This window comes from Panthera tigris, chromosome D4 (assembly GCF_018350195.1).
Source record: "Panthera tigris isolate Pti1 chromosome D4, P.tigris_Pti1_mat1.1, whole genome shotgun sequence".
Classification (NCBI taxonomy): Eukaryota; Metazoa; Chordata; class Mammalia; order Carnivora; family Felidae; genus Panthera; species Panthera tigris.
The window spans coordinates 75,545,475-75,571,123 of record NC_056672.1 but is presented as its reverse complement, the minus strand read 5'-3'; the positions used below and the strand labels follow the sequence as shown (position 1 = coordinate 75,571,123).

At 43.1% G+C, this 25,649-nt stretch overlaps 1 protein-coding gene across 1 annotated transcript in view; it reads left to right on the top strand.

The window, feature by feature from the left end:
* Positions 1 to 25,649, top strand: part of ASTN2 (astrotactin 2) — an 873,390-nt gene that overhangs the window by 844,035 nt on the left and 3,706 nt on the right. Inside the window, exons 21-22 of the mRNA XM_042963755.1 lie at positions 13,847 to 13,947; positions 15,909 to 16,092. Of these exons, the coding sequence (XP_042819689.1) occupies positions 13,847 to 13,947; positions 15,909 to 16,092 (285 nt within the window). The remainder of the gene's footprint in view (positions 1 to 13,846; positions 13,948 to 15,908; positions 16,093 to 25,649) is intronic.

Below are 25,649 nucleotides of genomic sequence, written 5' to 3'. Positions count from 1 at the left end.
TTTTTTTTTGTTGCTACTAGAAATGGGATTATTTCTTAATTTCATTTTCTGATTGTTCACTGCTAGCATAAAAAATACAATTGACTTTTGTATATTTATCTTACCTGTAACCTTACCGAATTTGTTTTCTTTCTTTTTAAGATCTGGTGTGTGTGTGTGTGTGTGTGTGTGTGTGTGTGTGTGTATTCCTTTGTTTTTCTATATACAAGATTATGTCATCTACAAATAGAGATAGTTTTATTTTTTTAAGTTTATTTATTCATGTTGAGAGAGGGGGTGGACAGAGAGACAGAATCCCAAGTAGGCTCCATGCTGTCAGCTCAGAGCCCCAACATGAGGCTCGATCTCACAAACCTCACAAACCTCAGCCAAAATCAAGAGTCAGATGCTTAACGACTGAGCCACCCAGGCACCCCGATAGAGATAGTTTTATACTTTACTATCTGGATGATTTTTTTTTCTTCTTCTTCCCTAAATACCCTGTTGATAACTTTAAGTATAGTGCTGAATAGCAATAGTGAAAGTCGGTCTCCTTGTCTTTTCTAGGCCATAGGGGGAGGTTTTCAGTCTTTATCATGAAGTATGATGTTAGCTGTGAGCTTTCCACAGATGCCCTTTATCAGGTTGTGGTGGTTTTCTTCTATTCATAGTTCAAGTGTTTTTATCATGAGGGGATGTTGAGTTTTATGAAAGCTTTTTCTGTGTCTATTGAGTTGGTTGTATAATTTTTGTCCTTTATTCTATTAATAGGATGTGTTATATTAGTTAATTGTCATATGCTGAATCAGTCATGCTTTCATGGGATAAATCCCACTTGGTCATGATGTATAATCATTTTTACACGTTACTGGATTTGTTTAGGATTTTGTGGTATCTATATTTATAAGGGATATTGGACTGTAGTTTTCTTTCTTTGATGACTTTTCTGGTTTTGGTATCAGAATAATATTGGCTTCATATAATTAGTTGGCAGTGTTCCCTCCTCTTTTATATTTTTGGAAGAGTTTATGTAGGATTCGTGTTGATTGCTATTAAAATTTGGTGGAATTCACCAGCGAAGACATCTAATGACCCGTTGTTTTATAGGAAAAGAAAGCAAAATCCATGAGGCAGGACTTCCCCCACAGTCATAGTGCTGATTAGGGCAAAGCCAGGGAAGCCCAGGGTTCAGACCTCCCTCAGTTTGTAGCTCACTGCGTGCATAGTCTCTAATTCTCATACTATTAAAAGCATATATTGTTAAAAAGATGTGGTGTGTGTGTGTGTGTGTGTCTGCACGCATACACACACACATACAATGGACTATTACTCAGCCATAAAAAGAGTGAAATCTTGGCCTTTGCAAAAAAATACTAAATTAGACAAACCAAAAACCAGACTCTCAACTGTAGAGAACAAACTCATGGTTACCAAAAGGGAGTTGATGGGGCATGGGTGAAATAGGTGAAGGGGATTAAAGGTACAATCTTGATAAGCACCGAGTAATGTATAGAATTGTTGAATCACTGTATCATACTCCTGAAATTAATATAACACTGTATGGTAACTAGACTGGACTTGAAATTTTTGAGCTAAGTAAACTGCAGTTGATTAACAAGAGTGATCAATTATATGAAAAAGCAAAAAAGCAGGTATTATTTATCTGTTTTTATTATCATATTTTCAATTATCGAAGTATAGTTAACATACAGTGTTACATTAATTCAGGTGTACAACATTGTAATTGAGTAATTCTGTACATTACTCTGTGCTCACCATGGTAAGTATAGTCACTGACTGTCACCATACAACATTATTACAATATTATTGTCTATATGTCTTATGCTGTACTTTTCATCTCCATCACTTATTTATTTTATAACTAGAACTTTGTTCTTCTTAATTCTGTTCACCTTTTTTGCCCATCCCCCCCAACCTCTCCCACATGGCAACTACCAAGTTGTTCTCTGCACTTATAAGTCTGTTTCTGTTTGTTTGTCCATTCATTTTGTTTTTGCCTTTCTCTGTCCGACTTATTTTGCTTATTAGCATAGTACCCTCTAGGTTCATCCGTGTTGTCACAAATGGCAAGATTTCATTCTTTTTTATACCTGAATAATATTCCATTGTGTATATGTACCGCATCTTTATCCATCTGTTATCAAAGGACACTCAGGTTGCTTCCAGTGTTGGCTATTGTAAATAGTACAGTACACATAGGGGTGCATATATCTCTTAAAATTAGTGTTTTAGAGCACCTGGGTGGCTCAGTTGGTTAAGCATCTGACTTTTGATTTCAGGTTGTGATCCCAGGGTCATGGGATCAAGCCCCATGTTGGGTGTGGCACTGAGTATAGAGCCTGCTTGGGTTTCTCTCTCTCTCCCTCTGCCTCTCTCCCCAACTTGTGTGCTCTCTCTCTCTAAAAAAAAATAGTGTTTTAATTTTCCTTGGGTATATACTCAGAAGTGCAGTTACTGGATCATATGATAGTTCCATTTTTAATTTTTTGAGGCCCCTCATACTGTTTCCCATAGTGGCTGTACCAGTTTGCCTTCCCACCAGCAGTGCATGACGCTTCCCCTTTCTCCACATCCTCATCAACACTTGTTATTTCTTGTCTTTTTGATACTAGCCATTCTGACAGGTGTGAGGTGATAGTTCATTGTGGTTTTGATTTACATTTCTTTGATGATGGGTGATGTTGAGCATCTTTTCATATGTCTGCTAGCCATGTGTATATCTTCTTTGAAAAAATGTCTATTCAGGTCCTCTGTCCATTTTTTTAATCTGATTTTTTTCTTGGTGTTGAGTTGTTTGAGTTCTTGATATTTTGGATATTAACCTCTTATTGAATGTATCATTTGCAAATATATTATCCCATTCAGTAAGTTGCCTTTTCATTTTGCTGATGGTGCTTTTTTAACTGCAAAACTTTTCAGTTTGATGTAATCCCAATTATTTATTTTTGCTTTAATTTCCCTTTCCTGGGGAAGGAAAGGGAAACTGAGGCTCAGAGGCATGATGTGATTTGTCCATACACCCAGTGGCTGAGCTGGAGTTCTAACTAAACATTATGAAAAACAGTGGCCTTGTTGCCATGATACCCTCCAGGAGAATTGCCTTTGCCCAGGGTTTTGATTTCAGGAATCAATGTTTCCACTTTATCCCCCCATTTGAGTGTTATAAAGAAGCAAGACAAGCAAGATGATATTTACAGTGCCAAGCACTATTCTAGGTGTTTTTCATGTTATTTTGTTCTTAAAACAATCTTGTGAGACAGATACTGTTAACTCCACTTTTTACATTTATGGAAACCAAGGATGTCAAAGAAAACAGGAATAGGAAATGGACAGCCATGGTACAAATTCAGTCCTTCAGACTCCCAAGTGCAGGGCTTGGCCCTTCTTCCCACACCCATTCCTCCACCTGTGGGAAAACACTGCTCACACATCAGGTGGAAACTGAGCTCAACTTGAGGTAGCTAAGAACCATCCTGCCTGTAGTGTTGCCTGACTTAATGCCCAAGGATAATTCCAAGTTGGGGACCTCTGCTTGGCCTCCTCTCCTCTGAGCTTGACTTGGGCCAAATGCAATTTTACAAGGCAATAAGGAAGAAGAGGAAGACTTCAGGGTCAGACATAGGAAGAGGGGTAATGCCAGGGTTGAAAAGGGATGATGGGCAATGATGGTGTTGCTGTACTAAGAGCGCTTCCTTGTCAAAAGTTGGGAACATGGAGTTCATCCTCCTAATCAGCTCTAACCTCCTCCAAACTGTGACTCAAGGTCCATTTGGGACCAATGAATAGTTACTAATTCTATCTGTTTGGAAATGGCACTGAACTTTCAGTTGGGAGACCTGTGTTGGGGCCTAGCTGAACTATCTGTGCAGCCTTGGAAAAGTCAATTCAAATTTCCATGGCTCATTTGCCTCCTTGTAAAGTGAATTTAATAATATGTACCCCTTAGGCAGTTTTAAAGAGAACAGAAGACAACTGTGTAAAAGCCCCCAGCACGGTGCTCCGATACAGAGTGAGTGCCCAGGAAGTGTGTGTGGGGTCTCTAAGGCACTTTCACATCCATAATGAACATTTGGCCCTCACAGCATCCCTGTGGGGTTTGATATCAATGGTATCTGAACTACAGAGAAGTTAAATAATCTGGCCAAACTTCCATAGCTAGTTAAAGACAAGGTTAAACCTTCAAATCATGCCCTCTGTCTCAATGCTACATACTTCTAAGCTATACTTTTCTGCAAAAAAATTCCTATAACTGTAGTCACTTAAAAATTATTGTCTATACCTGGGTGTGTTAGAAAGACTATCCAGTTTATAATAAATATATAATAAAAAGGCCACAATTTGCTTTAAAGATCCCAGGAATACAAATTTAAATGGAATCATGGAATAATAAGGCATCCATTCCTTGATTTGAAACCATAAAATTAGTCTGTGTCTGCTTTGACCTAAAACAACCTATTAAAAGATGAACATCCTTGGTGCCCTTTGGTGGCCCAGTCGGCTGAGCATCTGACTCCTGATTTCGGCCCAGGTCATGATCTCATGATTTATGAGATTGAGCCCCACATTGGGCTCTACGCTGATATCATGGAGCCTGTTTGGAATTCTCTATCTCTCTGTCTCTGTCGCTCTCTCTCTGCACCCCTCTTGTGTGTGTGCTCACTCTCTAAATAAATAAGCATAAATAAATAAACAAGCAAACAAAAAAGATGAACATCCTCCAACTGAGACCAGTGGTCAGTCTAGCTGTGTGTTACCATATAGTCTACTCCCTGGAAAAAGAGAAGGAAGAGAGAAGAAGGTCGAGAAAGGGAAGGGAGTGACAAGAAGAAAAGGAAAGGGAAACAAGAACAGCCTTGAAAGCTAAGTGCCAACCTGAATCTTTCTTTCAAGAAGGGTCAAGTTATACTTGATAGGTAAATGAATGAGCTCAAATGGACCTTTCACCTAGTTTTTGTATGTTAAAATCCTTTGGCTGTTTCAGTCCTCTAAGGCTTTCAGGGTGGGGGGTATAAAGATTGTCCCCTTATAGGGGTTTTTTAAGGTGGATTTGTTTTTGTTTTTGTTTTTTGTTTGTTTTTTGGTTTTTGGTGTTTTTGGTAGGAGAAAACAAGATTGTCGTAGGTGGTTGACATTCCCGATAGGTTGCAGCTGACAGGGGATCCGGGCAGTCCTTGAATGCCTATCCGAGGCTTTAGTCCATTGTTTTAAAGAAGGAAAAAAGAACACATCTGAAGGAAATGGAAGGACAGGAATAAATTTTTATTGAAGTGCTCCTAGCACTGCATCCCATTTCTTCACTCAACCATATCGCTGCTCTTCTGTGAGCTCCTGGAAGGCAAGGACCACACTCGTCTTCTCCCCAACTGTTTTTCCCCTGCTTCGAGGAGTGCCGGGCACCTAGCAGGTGTTCCACTGGCCTCCCAATCAGACCTCAGACTGAGTTGCTCTGAAAGTAGAAACCAGGATCAGTGTCCTTAATACCATGACAGTCTCTCCGTGCCGGGCACTATAACCAAATATTTATGTTGGCAGAAAACACAAGTTGCCAGCCCAAGTTGGGATATAAAAAGATTGGTTTTCAGTGCTGGGGAGTAGGTGGGCTGCATGTGGAACAGAGCAGGGAACCATAACAGCCCCTGGCTGTTCATTCTCAAGCCTTGCTTTGATACTCCTGGACTGATGAACAGAGAGATTTTGCCTGATGGCCAGCACCCAGCTGGGGAAAACTTTGGACATCTGAATTCTGGCGCTGGTTCACACCGTCCTGCCCAATCCCCTCATTTCGCAGGCTGGGAAACTGAGAACAAAGCACAATAGAACTTGCCCAAGGCCATGTTGCTTATTCAGTGTCTGAACCCAAACTGGAGTCCAGATCTTCAGCAAGCAGTTGTGACATTACACTTGGGGTCAGAAGAGCTGTGTGACCCTGGACGAGTCATCTGGACTCACTGAGTCTGTCTGTAAAACAGGAATGATTTCTAACCCTGGCATCAAATGAAATAATGTACACAAAATGATTTTGCGTGAAGTGCTTTGTGTTAAGTTCTGTGTCAAAACTCTGGATCAGGAAACTTTTCTCTAGAAGTCCAGATAGTAAACATTTTAGGCTTTGTGGGTCACATGGTCTCTGTTGCAATTACTCAGCTCTGCCTTATTTACAGAAACCTGTGTCAGACCAGATTTGGCCCATGTGCCATGGTTTGCTGACCCTTGCTGTAGATGCTTGGAAGTTGTTAGAGTTACTGTTGATGATGATATCATAAATGACCCCAAAATTTAGTGGCTTAAAACAACTTATTTGATTATGCTAATGGATTCTGTGGGTCAGGCACCAAGACAGTGCACAGCACAATCAGCTGTCTTTGGTTCATGAAGTCTGGAGCCTCAGCTGCAGGGATGAATGACCTGACCACTTGGGCTGGAATTACCTGAAGGTTCTTTTGCTCATCTGGGCTGGGATGACGTGAACACCAGGACTGCTCACATCAGCCTCTCCCTCCCTGTGTCCTGGCTTCCTCACTCCAGGGTGGCCTGAGGGCGGTTGGATGTCTTGCATGGAGGCTCAGGGCTTCGACCGAGTTTCAGTGAGCTTGGTAGAAGTTGCATAGCCTTTTATGACCCAGACTCAAAAGTCATACAGCAAGTATCCCTTCTGCTGTGTTCTAGTCGACACATTCCGGAACCCACCAAAATTCAAGGTGAAGGGCCATCGAACCCCCATGTCTCAATGAGAGAAATGTTAAAGAACTGGGGAGGGGGGGCTCACTTTTTAAAATCATTCTAGCAGAGACTAATAATTTAAACACACACCCCGAATAGTGGTGAATGCTTACTTAGCACTTAACCCTGTGCCAGGCAGTGTATTGAGTACTTTATTCCTCTAACATCCCTTTGAAGGAGGTAATGTGATCATCCACACTTTAAAGACAAGACACACTAAAGAACAGAGAGGTTAATTAACTTGCTGAAGGTCAAAAAATGTAGGTTGTGCAACCAACATTTGAACTCAGGTAGTCAGGCTCCAAAATCGGTTCCAACCGTGGCACTTCATTGTGATCATGAAAATGAGAGTGCTCATTCTATCACTAGAGCAGAACTGGATTAAGAACCTGAGTCTTTGGGCCGCCCAGCGTCTAGGTAGTTCTCCTGACAACAATCAATTAAAAGCATTTTGCTCACCTACTCCGGGTCCAGACCGTTCTGTGCCTTTTGAGTAGTGTAAGGAAAGACGTCTGACACTCAGTTTCACTCATAAGAGACCTAAAATATGGGTGAGGAGATTGAATTCTGATTTAATTCTCACAATGCTGTGAGATGGAACCTTTGTCCCATTTTGCAGGTAAGGAAACCAAGGCCCAATGGTTAAGTCATTACTTGCCAGGTAGCTGACAGAGTCCAGCCAGATTCAAAACCAGAGCGGCTTAATATGAGTCCCATGCTCTTTGCTATAGACTGTAATGGAGTAGGATCTGGAATGAATAATACCAGTTCTTTCAGAGGAAAAAACAATCATGAGTCCCTAGTATATCAGATCTAGCCTGTCCTTAGAGGTGGTCTTGGTTTAGTTCCCTCACTGCAGAGACAGGAGACTGAGATCCAGAGATGGGCAGTCAAGTGTCCCTGGCCATCCAGCTGTTTGGACCCAGAGCCAAAGCTGGGACTCTGTTTTTCCCACCACCCTGACTGCCACATTGTGCTGGGAATGGCGGGGAGGGGAGTGATGGTAGACTGGGTGTGTGTTTGTTGGGGCGGGGAAGGGGGGGGGTTTAAACTAACGGGAAGTTGTTTGCCAAAGCTGCGTGGGGGGAAGGAGCATTTTACAAGACCAGGGCCTCTGGCCTGGAAACATCTGTTTCCCTTCAAATCAGCGAGGAGACTTTTGCCTCCCCAGAATGCCTAAATCATGTGGCGGCTGGGGAAGAGCAGGCGTTGGCCTGGAGACTTCAAACGCATTCTCCCGTACTCTCGGGGACCTGGTCCTGATGTGGGCCTCTGGGGCTCTATCCCTGCTCTTACCCCCTGTCAGATCCGTGAGAAGCTCTCACCGCCAATTAACTTCTCGGTTTCATTCTCTCACCCCTGCTGTGAGGGGGTCTGGGGGTCTTGGATGGGACCAACAACAGCTTCCTCTCCACCCAATTTCCTCTGATTTCTACTAGGACAGCTCGCTCTGGATGCTGGAAGGAGGGGGAGGGGAGGGGTCAGAGCCTTGAGCACCGTCAAAATAACAATATTATTGATAATAATGCCCACAGCTCACTCTCCCTGAATGTTAGCACATGCCAGGCATCATGGTAAGCACTTACTCACATCTCATTTTATGCTACCACTACTGTATACAGTAGGTTTTAATATCCTGATTCCTATTTTACAGGTAAATTGACACAAGTCCTTACACAGGCAATAAATAGGGAGCCCCAATTTAAAACCAAACTGCCTGATTCCAAGCTCTTAGCCATTCTGTCATCTCATCTCTTATGATGGCCTTTCAACCTAGTCACCTTTCGTTCATTTTACAAATGGGGAAGCTGATTTCCAGACAAGGGAACTACTTCATAGTTGATTGAGTCATTCGTTCAGTCTGCCATTCAGTCTGGAAAGTACTTGCTCAGCATCACGTGATTTAGGTGTCTGAGCACCCGGTGTAGGTGGGTGGATGGAGATGGGCAGAGCAATATTCTGGTCCTGAAGATGTCATGGGGACAAGAGAGAAGTGTACGAGCACTTGACATAGTAATGCGGCATGTGCTATACTAGGGCACTATTCACCACATGGAGAAAGGTTTACTGGAGGGGATGAGGTTTGACTGATGCTCCAAGGACAAGGTGGAAAGGAAGGGTTGAGTGGAGAAGGGGAAGGACGATCCAGACAGAGGGTGTAGCATGTGCAAAGGCAAAGAGGTAGAATCCATGTTCTGGAACCATTAGCAGTTGGATAAGGTTCTACTATGAAACAGAATAGTAGGCAAAGACTGGTAAACAAGGCTGGAGGTGTGGCCAGAGTTTATTTGAAGTTCAATGATCCAGTACTGTCAAATGAATAAAGGTCAAGGAGCCACCCTGGGAGCCTGTGGTAAGGATTTTGGACTTTTTCCTGAGGGTGATAAGGAAATTGAAAAATACTTTGCCTTTGAGTAGTCAATCCCAAGGCACTTCCCCCACACTGAAATCACAATTCACTGACACCATATTGCTTTAGACAGCCAAGATCTCACAGGCCACAGTGTGTGGAAAACCTGGGACATGAACTCTGTTTGTTTGTTTTCTTGCTTGTTTTAATATAAGTATACTTGACACACTATATCACATTAGTTTTAGGTGCACAACATAATGATTCGACAACTCTCTACATTACCCTGTGTCCACCACAGGTGTAACTACCATCTGTCACCATGCAAAACTCTTATAACACCATTGACTATATTCCCTGTGCTGTACCGTTTGTCCCCATGACTTACTCATACTGGAAGGCTGTACTTCCCACTTCCCTTCACCCATTTTGCTCATCCCCTTACAGCCCACTCCTCTGACAACCACCACTTTGTTCTCTGTATTTATGGTATTTCTGTCTATTTTGTTTTGTTTGTTTCAGGCACCTTGGCCAGTGTTCTTTCCCCTAAACCAAAGTGGGAGGAAGGAACAGCACGGGTTGGAGTCTGGAGCTTCAGGTTCCTAAACAGCTCATCCCACTTCATCCTTGGAGCCCCCTCTTTTGTAATAAAAGTATCCCAAAGGTGCAATTGGACCTAAGTCAGCCAGTTATACCAGAAGCAGTCTAGTGTATAGAAGGCACACTGGGGGAGGTGTCAGAAAAGCCAGTGTCTACTCTGAACTAACTGGCAGTGGGTCCTTATGTAAGAATCTTTCCTCTCTGGGCCTCCGTTTCTCCACCTGTAAATAAGTATATGGAGTTTGGGGACGGCTCGGGAGTTCTAGTTCAAACTGTCAGTGAATCTCAGCCTGCTTCAGTGGGCAAAGAGAAGATGAAAGAACTGAGCAGATGGTGGTGGGCACCCTTCCGGATCCCCTGAGAAACACAGAGGTCTCACCTGTGCCTTCTCTCAGTCTCTCTTTCTCTCCCTGCTTTTCACTCTACTCTATGGGTGTGTCTGTGTGTCTGTTTCTCGGTCTCTTTCTCTTTCTTTCTCTCCTTTCTCCCCACCGTTCTCCACATCAGGGGCCGCCACTTTCTTCCTCTCACAAAGAGCCCCTCCAAGCCCTGCCTGGTCCCCTAACAGCTTTCAGATGTGTCTCTGGAACAGTTCTACAATTACAGCTGAGACGGGCAGAAAGTGCTTGGCCTTGTGACTTTTGACCCAGGCCTGTGAGGTTGACATCTTCCTCTTTCTCCACCCCTCCACCCCCCACTGGCAGGGTGGCCTGAGGCTTCCTCCATCCTGAGGCCTCCACTGACATGTTTGGTTACCCTAATAACACAAATAGAAGCTACCTTTTAGGAGCAAAGACTGAGCCAGGCCTGCTCCATCATTGTATCATTGAGTCTTGATCTCAAACTTGTGAGAGATAGAGAATTTCACCAGAGAATACTCAGCCAACAATTGGGGAAAACAAGGATTCCACCCAGGTTTTTGTAACTTAAAAATGTAAGACTGCTTCTTCCCCACCATGCTGTTATTCATGCTGCTTGGCTAAGCAGAGAGGTGACCCTGGACCCTCTTGGTGGAGGAAATATATTGCAGAAATACCATGGAAACATAAGTGGCCAATGGGAAAGCAGTGTTTAAAATTTTATTCCAACTCCTCATGTTTTGAGGCTAATTCACATGTTCCATTCACTATGCCCTTCTGTGTTTCCCTCAGTTGGAATGAATCTCCTCTTCCCCAAGAAAGCATTTTTTAAAGGTATACTCTTGCACAAATAAGTGCTCTTTACATGGTCTTTATGAAAATCTGCAGCAGGGCTCCTGGGTGGCTGAGTGGGTTAAGCGTCCAACTCTTGATTTCAGCTCAGGTCATGATCTCACAGTTGTAAGATCGGGCTCCGCACTGGGTGTGGAGCCTGCTTAAGATTCTCTCTCTCCCTCGGCCCCTCCCCCCTCAAAAAAATCTGCAGCTTACAAGCCACCTCTCATGTATCACTCTATGTAATATTTGAGATAATCATACATTATCTCTACAATTATCCCCATTTTGTTGTAGAAAATGTAGAAACTGAAATTAAGGAATTATATGTGGGGGGCACCTGGCTAGCTCAGTTGGTTAAGCATCTGACTTGGTTTCAGCTCAGGTCATAATCTCATGGTTTGTGAGTTCAAGCCCCACATCGGACTCTATGCTGACAGTGCAGAGCCTATTTGGGATTTTCTCTTGATCTCTCTGTACCCCAATGTTTATAGCAGCACTTTCAACAATAGCCAAAATATAGAAAGAGCCTAAATGTCCATCAACTGATGAATGGATAAAGAAATTGTGGTTTATATACACAATGGAATACTACTTGGCAATGAGAAAGAATGAAATATGGCCATTTGTAGCAACGTGAAGATGTGGTTTATATATACAATGGAATACTACTTGGCAATGAGAAAGAATGAAATCTGGCCATTTGTAGCAACGTGGATGGAACTGGAGAGTGTTATGCTATGTGAAATAAGTCATACAGAGAAAGACAGATACCATATGTTTTCATTCTTATGTGGATCCTGAGAAACTTAACAGAAGACCATGGGGGAGGGGAAGGGGAAAAAAAGTTAGGGAGAGAGCCAAACCATGAGAGACTCTTAAAAACTGAGAATAAACTGAGGGTTGATGGGGGTGGGAGGGAGGGGAGGGTGGGTGACGGGCATGGAGGAGGGCACCTGTTGGGGATGAGCACTGGGTGTTGTATGGAAATCAATTTGGCAACAAATTTCATATTAAAAAAATAGTAATTATCAAATAAATAAATTAATTAATTAATTAAGCAAACTAAAAGAAAAAAAGATGTGGTATGCTCAGGTTCATTTATTTACTCAAATATTTACTGGGTGCCTATCATATATACCCAGTACTGTTAAATGCCAGGGATATCGTTGTACTCAAACCGACATATACACCCTCTGGGAGCTGCAGGCTAGGGTTTGGATCCTGCCTCTGCCACTTTCTAGATGGGTTGTTGTGTGGGTAGTAACTGCTTACACAGTGGTACCCAATACTGTCCTTACCTTCCTACTTTGCCACTTGCTTATTCTCGTATCCTGGAGTTTCCTTGTGATCTTCCTTCTAACTCCTCTGCAAGGCTTCTCAATCATTACTCACCTCAAGTAGCACTTAACATTTTATGTTCATCCACACTGACCCACGAAGTGGGCAGTGGCCTCCTTAACAGAGATGCGTGATACAGAGAGATGAAGTGAGCACAGAGAAGGGAAGTGACTTGACCAAGGTCACAGAGCAAGGAAGTAGAGTGGAATGTGAACCCAAACCTGGCCATCTCCAGGACCAGGCTCTTCCCTCTGTCACCACTGCTTCTCTCTTTTATTTTTTTAATTTTGTTTTCATGTTTATTTATTTATTTTTAGAGAGAGAGAGAGAGATAACATGAGCAGGAGAAGGGCAGGGAGAGAAGAAGAGAGAGAACCCCAAGCAGGCTCCATGCTGCCAGTGCAGAGCCAGATGCAGGGCTTGATCTCATCTTGATCTGAGCTGTGACCATGAGTCTGACGTTTAACCCACTGAGCCACCCAGGCGCCCACCACTGTTTCTCTTGACCTAAATAGTACTGGATGTAGTAAGCTGTAGAACTGAGCTCCACTCATGATGTGGAGATACAACAGGAGGAGAGAGAGAATGCCCACATCACAGTGCTGTTGTTCTTATACCAAAGGCAGAAGCCCAAATCCCCAGAAAGCAGATGAATAGATTAGGTTCTTTTTGAAGATGGGGCCCAAATACCCCATGTTTAGGCCTCTTAAGACTTATGTTTTAGGTATTGGCCCACACTTCCTTACCTTTGCCAGCACTCTGAGCCAGCTAATGAAAGATAGAAGGTAGAGTTAGATTAGGCAGTGTGGGTAAGAACATAATCTTTGTTTTGATTTTGCTTTTTAGAGAGAGAAAGTGAGGAAGAGGGAAAGATGGGAGAGAGAGAGGGAGAGAGAGAATCTTAAGCAGGCTTCACCCTCAGCGTGGAGCCTGATGTGGGGCTCGATCCCAGGACCCTGAGATCACAACCTAAGACAAAATCAAGAGTTGGACGCTCAACCGACTGGGCCATGCAGGTGTCCCAAGAATATAATCTTTGGATTCAGGCAGACCTAAGTTGTGGTCCCCTGTTGCTACTTACTTAATATGTAATAATAGGACAATTACTTGACCTCTTTGGGACCAATGTCCTTATTGATAAAACACAGCCATAATACCTAGCTTAGGTAGTGTCTGAATAAAATGACTGCTAGCACATTGTTAATGCTCAGTAAGTGTTTGTTCACTGCATGAATGAAAGAGCATAGATGAGTATTCTAGCCATCCAAGACACCACTACGGTTCACTTCTGAAGTCCCGGACTCAGACTGCTCTGTCTCCAAATAACTACGAGACCACAGGAAGATATAAAATCTAAGCTTCAGTTTCTTCATTGGTGAAGTTCAGGTGATAATAATCCCTGCCTTCTAGGTTTGCTTACTTGTAAAATACGAGTAAGTACAGGGTGCCCTGCAGATGATTGGTGCCCAATAAATGCTATATGGTTGCTATTTTTTTCCCTAAATCATTTCTCTTACAGGCTAAGCCTCCCTGACTTCTATTAACCATTACCCCTGTACTATGATTTTGTGTTCCTCCTTACACCTTCCAGGGTCTTCTCTGAAGTCACAACCCAGTGCTCTGTTTTCTCGCTGTGCTACAGGTTCACTTTGTATGCCGTGGATACACGGGGGAGGCACTCGGAACTCAGCACAGTGACCTTGAGAACGGCCTGTCCACTGGTGGATGACAACAAAGCAGAAGGTAGGTGACCAATTTCTTCACTTTCCAGGTAATTCCCATATTTCCTTTAAGTTCTGTACCCAGAAGTTAACCACCACCCCTTTCCGGCCACATACACGTATTTGCACAGAAAGAAAAAAGTGAAAGGACTAAGGGGACAGGAGGAACACGGAAGTAAATTAAGTAAGGCCTAAAGGAAATTGAGATTGTCCAGCAGTATCTTAGCCAGTGGAGAGACTTGTTCCTCTTTCATAGAATTTGTCTGTGTTCTGGTTTAGAGGCAAGGGTGGTAGACAGTCAGGGCCCCATGACTGTATCCTGCCCCTTAGCCTAGGCTTTGGGAGACCAGTCACTTTTTTCCATTTCGGTCTGTGCCAGAGCTGGCGTATCAGTGACAGTAGAAGATGACTCAACCTACTATCGTTAGGTCCTCATAGCACACATTCCCATCTAGCCCAGATGGGTGGCCTCAGAATCCTCAGCCTAGAGCTGAAGTCAGTGACTATCAGTGAGAGCTAGCATGCAAGATTGGACCTTTCTGCTGCTCCTGGTCCCTGAAGTTGTAAACTTCAGGCAAAACACCTAAAAAAAAGTCGAACCAGTCGGTCACATCCACCACATACTTAGTTCTTCGCCAACATATAGGTATGGTTTCTACATCAGGACTGGCCAAAGTGTAATAGTGGCTTGTGAGTCCTGGTGGTTCATTTCAGGTTGAGCAAATATTTCCTAAGAGCGCTGGTACACACGCGATGCTCTACACCTTTTAGGAGTTCACATTCTAGGGAGAGAGAGAGAGAGAGAGAGAGAGAGAGAGAGAGAGACATGTCTACACATGGCTGAATAATAAGCCGAATAATAAGCACTTTGTGTGGTATCAGACAAGACAAGATAGTCCTCCTATTGAAGAGCTATTGAATCTCAAAAGTGAGGGGGTTTGAGATGGTTTCCTGGTCATTTATTGTTATTGTTATTATTATTATTTTAAAATAACATATGCATGGGGTTAAAAAGAAAGAAAGAAAAATTAAAACCAGGGTGGAAATAATGAGAAGTAAATGCTCCTCCCATCTTAACGCAAGTTTCCAAGATTCTTCTAGAGGCAATTGCCATTAGCAATGACTTGGGGGGACGTACATAAATTTTGGTCAGAGTCTTCAAACATGAAAGAGTGGTCCTTCCGTTCAAGAGAGCAGCCCATGATGACTTCAAGTTACATCAATTGAATAGGAATGACTAAAGAAATAGAAATTGCTGTGAATGGCCAGCAGAAGAGTCTGATTTTTCTTTGAAAGATTAAAAAAATTTCTTTTTAATGTTTAGGTTTTTTTTTTGAGAGCGAGAGAGACAGACAGCACAAGTCGGGGAGGGGCAGAGAGAGAGGGAGACACAGAATCCGTACCAGGCTCCAGGCTCTGAGCTGTCAGCACAGAGCCTGATGCAGGGCTCGAACCCATGAGCTGCAAGATCATGACCTGAGCTCAAGTCGGATGCTTATCTGACAGAGCCATCCAGGTGCCCCTCTTTGAAAGATTTTTGAATGGACACCTGTTAGACCTGATCATGGAGCTGTGTTGGAAATATTATAGAGGGGATGTAGAAGTAGACTGCTGAGATGAGCCCGTGACAGTTGATTTAAGCCTCTGCACTTGTTTGGAATTTTCTGTTCAATCATGGGCACCAAATGTTTGTTGACAATGAAGCTGGCAAATTATGACCCCGTGTCGAATGCTTTACATTCACTTTTTAATTCCACCCTCCCAGCACACCTGTAGAGTAGACATCCTTATCTCCAGTTGATAGATGGGAAAACTTAGCATAACTAGCCAATGATATTCAAGGTGGACTGAAGGTCTGTCTGCCCCCAAATACCATGCATGCGAAGTCCCGCACAAATGTGCCTCCCTTGTTGCAAGGCATGTTTCCATGCTCACTTTTTCCTGCTGTCCAGTGATCTGTGCCTGTATTTCTCCCCACCTCAGAGATAGCAGACAAGATCTACAATCTGTACAATGGGTACACAAGTGGAAAGGAGCAGCAGACTGCCTACAACACGCTGATGGAGGTCTCAGCCTCGATGTTGTTCCGAGTACAGCACCACTACAATTCTCACTATGAGAAGTTTGGTGACTTTGTCTGGAGGAGTGAGGACGAGCTGGGGCCCAGGTACGGACGGCTGTGTGAGTATGAGTGGAGTGGTAGATTCCTCTTTCTTCTGTGTGATTTTACTGGACCTTTTTTTTTTTTTTTTTCCATAGGCTAAGAATGGGCTTTGTCAAATAAATAAGGGTATCATTCACTTTTGTCCTGTCAGGATTAGAGATGGGAAATGGGCAGGGAGAATGACAGAATCTTGGAATTTTTGTTTCTTGGACTCCTGGAATATCAGATAGGAGAGAGACATTACTGTCCTTTCCATCATTCGCTTTCCTCACCCACCTTTCACCTTCAGGGTTAGAGACAGGAACCACGGACTCCTGGAGGGTTATGTGTCCTAACCAGGATGATAGAAGGGCATAGTGGCAGACTCATGGCCTCTAATCTAGGGCTCTCCCCACTCTTCCATAAGAAGCCTGAGGTTTTCTAGAATAAGTCCATTAGTGACCATTACTAAATACATTTCTATATTCAATGTGTATTAAGCCATGACTTCTGTCATCGGCAGTGACTATGCCAGCCACTGGTGCTAGATGCCATGGGGGATTCAAACATCACAAAGGCATAGTCCCTATCTTGTGAAGCTTCATTCACAAAGTAGTATATGAAATGGTGGCTGCATTTCATGCCTTGCGCCTAACAACATTCACTTATTCGTTCACTCATCACTTACTTTTAATAGCACCTCTTACCAGTTGGTTATTGACCATGCAGTAATAAAAGGAGAGAAACTCACTGTTGGAGGTAATTAAGCATTTAAGCAATTGAAAGAATAGGAATAAGTAAAAGAGATAACAGAATAGGGTCCTTTGGGAAGGTGAGAGATAGACATCTGATCTAGGTAACCAAGTGAAGGCTTCCCAAGTGCTGAGACTAAGACCCACAGGGTGAAGAGGGTCAGACTAGAGGAAGGGGAGGAGGATTGCAGGGTGTGGGACATTGTGACTAGCCTAGGGAATGCACAGAGGAGATAATGTTACATCAGGGCAGGGTTTTCCTCAAATTTTCATCATTTGCCTGCCACTTTTATGAGTTTCGACATACCGCCATACTGTAAGCACCTATTTTGTTTTGTTTTGGTATCTTAGATTCACTTCTCATTGATAATATATTTGAAAACACCATATCATTTTGTAAAGGGAAAATGGGCACCAACTACCCTTAATAGAAAATTAAATGTAGGGGTGTCTGGGTGGCTCAGTTGGTTAAGCATCTGACTTTGGCTCACATCATGATCTCGTGGCTTGTGAGTTCAAGCCCTACGTTGGGCTCGGTGCTGACAGCTCAGAGCCTGGAGCCTGCTTAGGATTCTGAGTCTCCCTCTCTCTCTGCCCCTCCCCTGCTCATGCTCTGTCTCTCTCTCTCTCTCTTGCTCTCTCTCAAAAAAAATAAAGATTTTTAAAAAAATTATAATAAAAAAAGAAAATTAAATGTAAACATTTGATACAAGGGAAGAGAAAAAAGAAAAAAAAACAAAAACAAAAACAGAAAACAATGCTATTCAATCCTAGTGGAGCCTGACACTCTGAGTTTAAAAAGGAGATTAGCAAGTGTTAGAGAAGTACTAAAGACACAGTCTCAAACCAAGACTTTCTTTTTGAAAGTAATCTGGAGGAGGGGAAGAGAATGAAAAAGAGAATCTAACTGCTTTTCCCAGTGTGATTCATTGTTGTTTAATGCTGTGTCTGTGATCGTCTTGAGTACCACCTCAAACCCTTTCTCCTTCCCCAGGGGAACTCCTTCTACACTTGGTAAACACTGTGTGTAGAGGAACTGAGAGAGTTTCCCTGTAGTTGAAGCAAAGTGTGTGACAGCAGGAGTGGGAAGGGATAAGAAGGGAGAGGTCAGCAGGGGCCAGTCCTGAATGCCCTTTAAGTAGGGTTAAAGAGTTTGGATTATCTCCCCAGGGTAATGAGAAGCTTTTCAAGTGTTTTTCAGAAGGGGGTGATATTAGCTGATCTTCAGGGAAGAAAGATGCCTCTGACTTGCTGTTGGAAACATGGAGAGGGGTCAAGACAGGAGGGAGGTAGTGAGGCTCTGGAGGCCGTTGTTATGATAATCCAGGGGAGACAGTGTGGTGTTCTGGGGCAGGGTGGTACTGGTGGCATTGGAGAGCATCACCTGACCTCCTGAAATACTTAGTTGGTAGCACTCTATGCTTTAAAAAGTTTTAAAATTACCCGGGTAAGCTGGGCAAAGTAGGGTATTCTCATGTTGTGGGTGATAAGGAATTGGAGGCCCTGTGAGGTCAAGTGAACTGCCCATGGTTGCACAGAGTTTTATATGGAGGCTGATTCTGCCCTGAGCTCTTACCCTGAGCCCTTATAACACTTGAAATAACCCTCCAAGGATTTGAGGCCCTCAAGGGAACAGATGAGAGCTGGGATCTCTCCCTGGAATAGACGTTATCTGCCCATTGGGTCCTGGACTATAACTTTCTCTCTTTCACATGAAAGGAAGTTTCTTTAGATAAAAGCTAAAAGAGAGTAGACAGGCAGAAGCCCAGAGCCTCAGATGAAAGCCACTGTGTGAGTCATCTGGGCTGCCATCTTGCCCATGGTCAGGGAAAGGCATCCCACTTTATTGGCCTTTCCCACAGGGCTCAGAGAGTTTGGGTGGAAGGTAAACCAGAGCTCCACTCCTGACTTTGTCTTTATGACCTTCTGGGATCCTTTATGGCCCTCAAGGACATAAATCTTCTGGAGAGGCTGCCTGGCTGCCCACAGAGGTAGGACAACCCACTAGGTAATGGGCTCTGATAACCCCCCTAACCTCCAGCCAACCGGTCACCAGTCACTGTCCACCAGCCCCCGTTGGTATCACCCAGTTTCCTCATTCTTCAGTATTTCTAGTCTCTGGAGGGAATATGAGATTCCTTTAACATCCCACACTGGCATGTCCACAGGAACCAAGATAGCTGCATCCTAATCTATCCTGACAGTGCTAATGAACTCAGTGTACAACCTTGGGTTCTGGCTTTCTCTGGCTTTCAGTCTCCTCATCTATAAAATGATCAGGATGAACTAGGGCAGTGGTACTCCTTCTTTTAAGCAGTAGAAAATTTTTTTCTAAACAGATCTTATGTAGACCCCCATGTCTCAACTAGAATGCTACTTCCTCAGAGAATCCTCTAAGATTTCTACATATCTTCTCAGTCACATGCTCATGTTTTAATTTTCTGCATCATACCTATTAGCTTTGGTATCTTATATTGCTTATGTGTTTACTCTTGTGTTATCTCTCTTCTGTACTACTATGGCAGCTTATGTGTGTTTAGTGATTCTTTATGTCCTACTCACTCTTGTAAGTGGGTGCTAAATTTACTTGTTAAATAATTGGATAATGTGTGGCTCAGATGGTTACACAGTTGTTCTGGTAGAAACTAGAGAGGGTGGTCTGGAGCTCCACCTGCTAGGTCTCCCTTTCAGACCCCCTTTCCCCCAATCCCGAGGGACTCCTAAGTCTCTGTGAGCTATCAAAGATCTATAGGTCACGGTTGGTAACAAGTAAATTCCATGAACCCTAAGGTCTCTCCAGCTCAAAAGTAGCAATAAAAAAATGCATTGTGCTTGCATATATTAAGAGACCTGTGGAGACCACATTTCATTAATTTACTTATTCGTTGATTCACTTAATGTGCTTACTATGTACCAGGCTCTGTGCTATGGGCTGGAAATATATGAGTGAAGAAGACAGATCCTGCCTTAGAAGGAGCAGCATCCAGTGAGCAAAAGTCTGTAGGTAGTTGCAGTGAAGCATGTTACAAGAAGCATGCTGTAAAAAGGAGGGTGAGAAGCTGGTTACTGCAGTGTTTCTCAAACTTTAATGGGCATGAGAATCCCGTGAAAGCGTTGCTAAAATTCAAATAGACTTAGTGGCTTAGGATGGGCCTGAGATTCTGCATTTCTAATAAGCTCTCAGGTGTGATGCCAGTGTTGCTGGTCCCAAAAGTACACTTTGAGTGACAGGGTTCTAGATGTGAACAGCTGGCACAGCTAACCCAGACCTGGACCTCAAACAAGAATCCTTGGAGAAGACAGTGAAGTCTGTGCTTAGCATCAAAGGAGTCCTCCCATGGATGCTTTCATCAGAAGGAACAAGCAATGCAAAGATGAGTTGGGGGATGGTAATTAAGAGGATACACTTAAGAAGTATAATTCTCATTGGGACAGAGAGTTCAAGGTGAGAGGGGGGAAAAGAAAACAAGGCTGGTGAGTTCAGCAGAGGGCAGATCATGATGGCTCCTGTGAGCTCTGTCCAGGAGTGTGTTCTTTCCCCCAAAAAGCCAGGTAAACGTTTTAAACAGAGGAACAATTTGGGTAAATGTGCCATGACTCCGAAGGGTTCGCAAGTGTGCAGAGTATCAAAGTGTAAAGGAGAGAGAGAGAGAGCAAGACACTGCCCTGGAGCCAGGAGCCTTGGGTTCCTGTCCTAGGTTTGCCACCCACTAGCTGCATGACCTTGGAAAACCTCCATTCCCATTCTGGACCTCGTTTGTAATGTAAAAGAGCTGGACTCCAAAGTCCCTTCCAGCTGGGAAGCGAAGAAACCAGAAAGCCCTCAAGGTCATAAAGACCAGAGAACAGGGACACCTTGACTGTCCTTTAGTCCAGCATGTCCTGTTTCTCAGGGACCTAGGTGGCCAGGGTGTTAAGAGCACTTCCCAGAACCACCGATACCATGGAATGAACTCTATCAGGAATCACCAAACCCCAAAATGTTCCATACTTCTCCTTAAAACTATAGTCATATGCCCCCATAAAATTTGGTGACAAATTGGGCATCTCTTATCTCTGCCTAATAAATCTATCAGGCCATTGTCCTCCAGAGCCTGGCTCCTGTGGCAGCCGTGGGTGCCACAAACAGCTACTCAGAGAAAACCTGCTGACACCCAGCTGGCCCAGCCATACGGTTTCTGTTAGACATGAGAAACTGAGCTCATAGGTGGCTAAGGACCAGAATTTGCTCCAATAGAATATACTTGACCACTCTTGGGCTTCTCGATGATCCTCTCAGCCACGTATGGCTGAAATGACAGAATAGGAAGAAGAGAGCAAGCACTTGAAGGGATTTTGTTTCAGTGAATTGATCTTTCTGGACTATAATGATATATTTACTGTCTCAGCCCCTCTTGCTTCCATGGCAGACATTGCTAATACATCACAGAAATCATCACAGGCTTGGTTTAGCCTAGGATTTTTCTCAACATAGCAAGATAGGCCTTTCCTATCTGAGAAGAGTTGGCATATCCCATGAACCATGGTTGCTGCATCCATAGTGAAAATAAACAAACTTGATGTCATTCTTTCAATTCAAGATTCTATTAACCCTTTCCTTAGCTATCAGGGATTAAGTCTTTTGGGATTTCTAGGATATTTTGAACAAGAGCAAACTTAGGCTTCTAGGGCCATATTCCTATGATCTCACATGCACTTTTAATCTTTTTTGTTGTTGCATATTTTGACATTTCTGAAATCAGGATGGACGGTGCACAATGGGTGTGCACATTAAGTGTTATATTCTTTCTCCTTTTCTTGAAAGGCTATTATTAAATCAGTGGCATTTCTTATAATTGAAGATGCCTCAGGGTGGATAAATACAAAACACAGGATGACCTTGAACAAGTGTTCTATGGATCAGTGTTCCCACTGGTAGTATAGCAAGGTTGGCTGCTATTTTGTAGTCTGTTTCCGTTCCACACTGAAATCACTGGGTTGGTTGAGACTCTGTCATTCTTACCATCAGTTAAGGAATGAATTCTTGGGAAGGTCTTATGGTTTCTTGCGAGAGAATAAGGAGAAGACAAAACATAAATATTTTCACTCTTATAAATCACATTTCAAAGCTGATGTTGAAGATCTATATCAAGACAGCAGTATTGAGCTACTTGTTTTCTGTTTTGTGGGACTGGTCTGAGGCTAGATGCTGAAAGTAACCCCAGTGAACTACCGCAACACCATGAAACCATGGTTTCATTGCTCAAATTCATCACACCAGCTACAAAAATATATGTGTATATACGCAGGTTTTCAAAATGGAAAGACCTTATTGTATTTTGTTCTAAAAGTAATTCTTGCTCATTCTGTAGCATCTACATGATGTGGATGTATATAAAGTGGAAAGTGAGAATTTTGCACTCTGAATCCCATAATCCCAACCCAGAGATAAAGTCATTAGCAGTGTGCACATACCTTTCTAGATATGACTTGGATAAGAAAATGAATAGGGATGCTGATACAGGCTTAAGGATATACCTGTATCTACAACCAGAGCACGATTTTCACCAACTCTGCTATGTACAACAAATAGATACACCATGTTCTGCTGTCTCTTTATACTTAATAGGTCTTTTCTCTTGGATGCACATGTACTGTGTTATCTGGGTAGGCCCTTTAGCCATGCAATTATTTGAATGTACTGTATGTTACTTGAGTCTTCTGTTAAATACCAACTAGGTTTCTTCCAAATGCTTTGCTGTTATAAACAACTCTGTATAAACATTTTGCCTACCTGGCCATATTATTTCCCTAGGTCCACATGGATGCTCAAATGCCATTCCATTCCTTTTATCAATTCCTGCTGGAGAATTTGGGATTTTGAAAGCTGAGTCCTGAGAATTTCCTCAGTTCAAGTCAGTTCGCTCTTATTAATTCCTTCTACATTGTCCAAGAAGCAGGTGGAAGATACTAGTTGAGCACTATTATGGGCGAGGTCATTTACATCTCATTTCATCTCCTAAACCGTCGATTCTGAAGATTAAGCAACAGGGAATCACTGGAATTAAGTAAATTGTTTAAGGTTACATAGCTAATAACTGCCAGAGGCCAAATTCAAAATAAACTCAAAATGCAAGCTTCAAACCAGCGTCCTGTCCATTATAACACATTGCATCCCAAGATATGTACACAACTAAGGCAGAATATATTATATATCTCAACAGAGAAATAAAAAGCTTCAGCAGCAAAGGGTAAAAGATGACTTATGATAGCTGGGAAGTTCTGGAAGACTTCCTGAAGGTGAAATTTCAGCATGACTTTGAAGCAAGAACAGAACTTCAGCAAATGTGGTCCTCTTACGTCAGCAACTCTGTGCCTTGGCAGTTGTGTCACATCTATCGTGAAGTTCTCATCAGATGCCCACCAGATGGTATCTGTGAATCAACCCCTTGATTCTTGTCAGTAAAAACAAACAAGAACCACAAAAGTCTTCTCCACTTTCTACTACCATTAGAGTCTGCTATGGTCTGAATGTTGTATCCCCCCAAAATCCGTAGATTCAAAACCTAATGTCCAAGGTGATAGTATTAAGAGATGGGATCTTTGGGAGTTGATTAGGTCGTGAGGTTGGATCCCTTAGGAATGGGATTAGTACTCTTACAAAAAGAGGGACCAGAGAGATTCTTTGCCCCTTCACCATGTGGAGGCACAGCAAGAAAGTACCATCTGTGGACCAGGAAGCTAGCCCTCACTAGCTACCGCACAGCACATGTCCTCAGTGCCATGATCCTGGACTTCCCAGCCTTCAGAACTGTGAGGATTAAATCTCCATTGTTTATAAATGACACAGTCTGTGGTATTTTGTTATAGCAGCCCAAACAGACCAAGACAGACTCCTTTCTAAAACTTACTTGATTTGATCATCTCTAGTGAAGGAAAACCACTGGAGATATGGAAGGGTCCATTCTAGATTTCAAGGATTCTAGTTTTAAGTTTTTTATCATATTGAGTCAAAATTCACCTTCTGCTAATTTTGGAGCAATATCATTGATAACACTGGGGTGCCTTGCAACAGCTCTAGATGCTCTTCTCACACTCTGTTAGCCCTGGTCAAACCATATGACCAGCCCAAGCCTCACTTTTACCACCTAAAGACTGGGACTGAAGTATGAACTCTAAAATTGTGGTGAGGATTATATTTAATTTCAGGTTTTTTTGTCTTCCCACTAGTCTTCATTTATTAGAACAACATAACCATTTGCCTGAATTCTCCCTTCAGAGGACACATTCCATTCCTGCTTTCCACACTTCCTCATTAAGACTTGCTTTTGAGACAAGCTTCAGCATCATGATCTGGCTACAGTTTGCACATGTCCCTCTTACCAGAAGTGACTGGGGTTCTCCAGATGTGGCCTGACCAGGGCAACATGAATGAAGTCATTCTTTCTCTTAATCTGCGCTATCCACTTTTGGAGGTTGTGTCCCGTTTTTGTGCAACCACGTCATGCCCTCGACTCTCATTAAGCTTGAGGTCAGCTAACACAGAGACGTTTGAGCTCAACTAAAGGAGATAGGGAGGAGGGGGAGAGGCCAATAGGAACATTTCCCTACTGCCTCTTTTTCCCCCCTCCATTCCAGGGCCCCCTTAGAAATTAGGTCTGTATCCACTAACTGTGTCAACAGCTGATTGGGTAATGGTGCTGGGAATAGAATGGTCGGTCAAAGGTTCTATAGTTCCCGGAGAAGTGGCATTGGAACTCAGCCCCTGACTCCTCCACAAGCCATTCCTGTCTCAGCCTTGCCCGCTAATACAACCATAAATTAATGTGCACTGTCACTCCTTCACCTCTGGCTTCCTATCCCAGCAGGCCTGGGTCCCGTCTCCAATGAGGAAGATTTCATTTCCGGTATTTGAGAAAAGTGGTCATTCTGACCTACGATTCCCTCTCCAGGGAAAGCTTGGAGCATGCCTGGCCTTTGATTTATGGATCTCCATTGCCTACAAATTTATTACCCAGCTCTCTCACCTTTGGTCTCTCACTCCCCCTCCTCTTCTCTGGCCTTTGAGCACCTCCAACCCTTGTCTCCATGGTGTCCCCTTCTGAGTTCTCCTGTCTTTGTTGGCTAAATGCAAGCCAAAGTCTGAGGCAGTGTGTGCTGTGGACAAAGAGCAGGGGATAGTTAAGTGAACTGGCACCAGTTTAGTGCCTATTGAGTACAAATTTCTGTGCTGGATGCCTACAGCAGTCATTCATTTCAGCCTAACAACAGCCCTACAAAATAAGCATCTCTAATCCTATTTTACAAATGAGGAAACAGGCTTACAGAGAAGTGACTTACCCTAATGGTTTCTGAAGCCTATGTCCTTTCTACTACAGTATGCTACTTTGAACCGTGGCTAACATTTACTGAGAGTAATCAAATTACTCAACTCATCTCATTCCCCCCAGAACACTGTTATTACTCTCATTTTACTGATGTGGTAACTAAGAGCACCATTGAAGAACTTCCTAATGATCCACATAGCTGTTAAGTTATAGAGCTAGGATTTGACTCTGAGACTCCAGGCCCAGATATTTAAATTCAGCTCTGTACAACCAAGAGCTCTAGTTCTTGTTCTGCCTTTGTTACTAACTTCAGGTGTTCCTTTAGACCGAGTATTTTCTCACTCCAAACCTCAGTTTCCCCATCCATTCAAAAGGAGCCTTGGTTCATTGGAGTTCCAGAATTCTCCCTGAGGAAATGGCTGGGCCTTTGGAGACAAAGCCTTTGGACATGTTGGAGGGATTCCCCTTTCCAACCTCATTTTGTATCCGTGGCTTGTTTTTGTGACTGTCTGAATCAGACAGT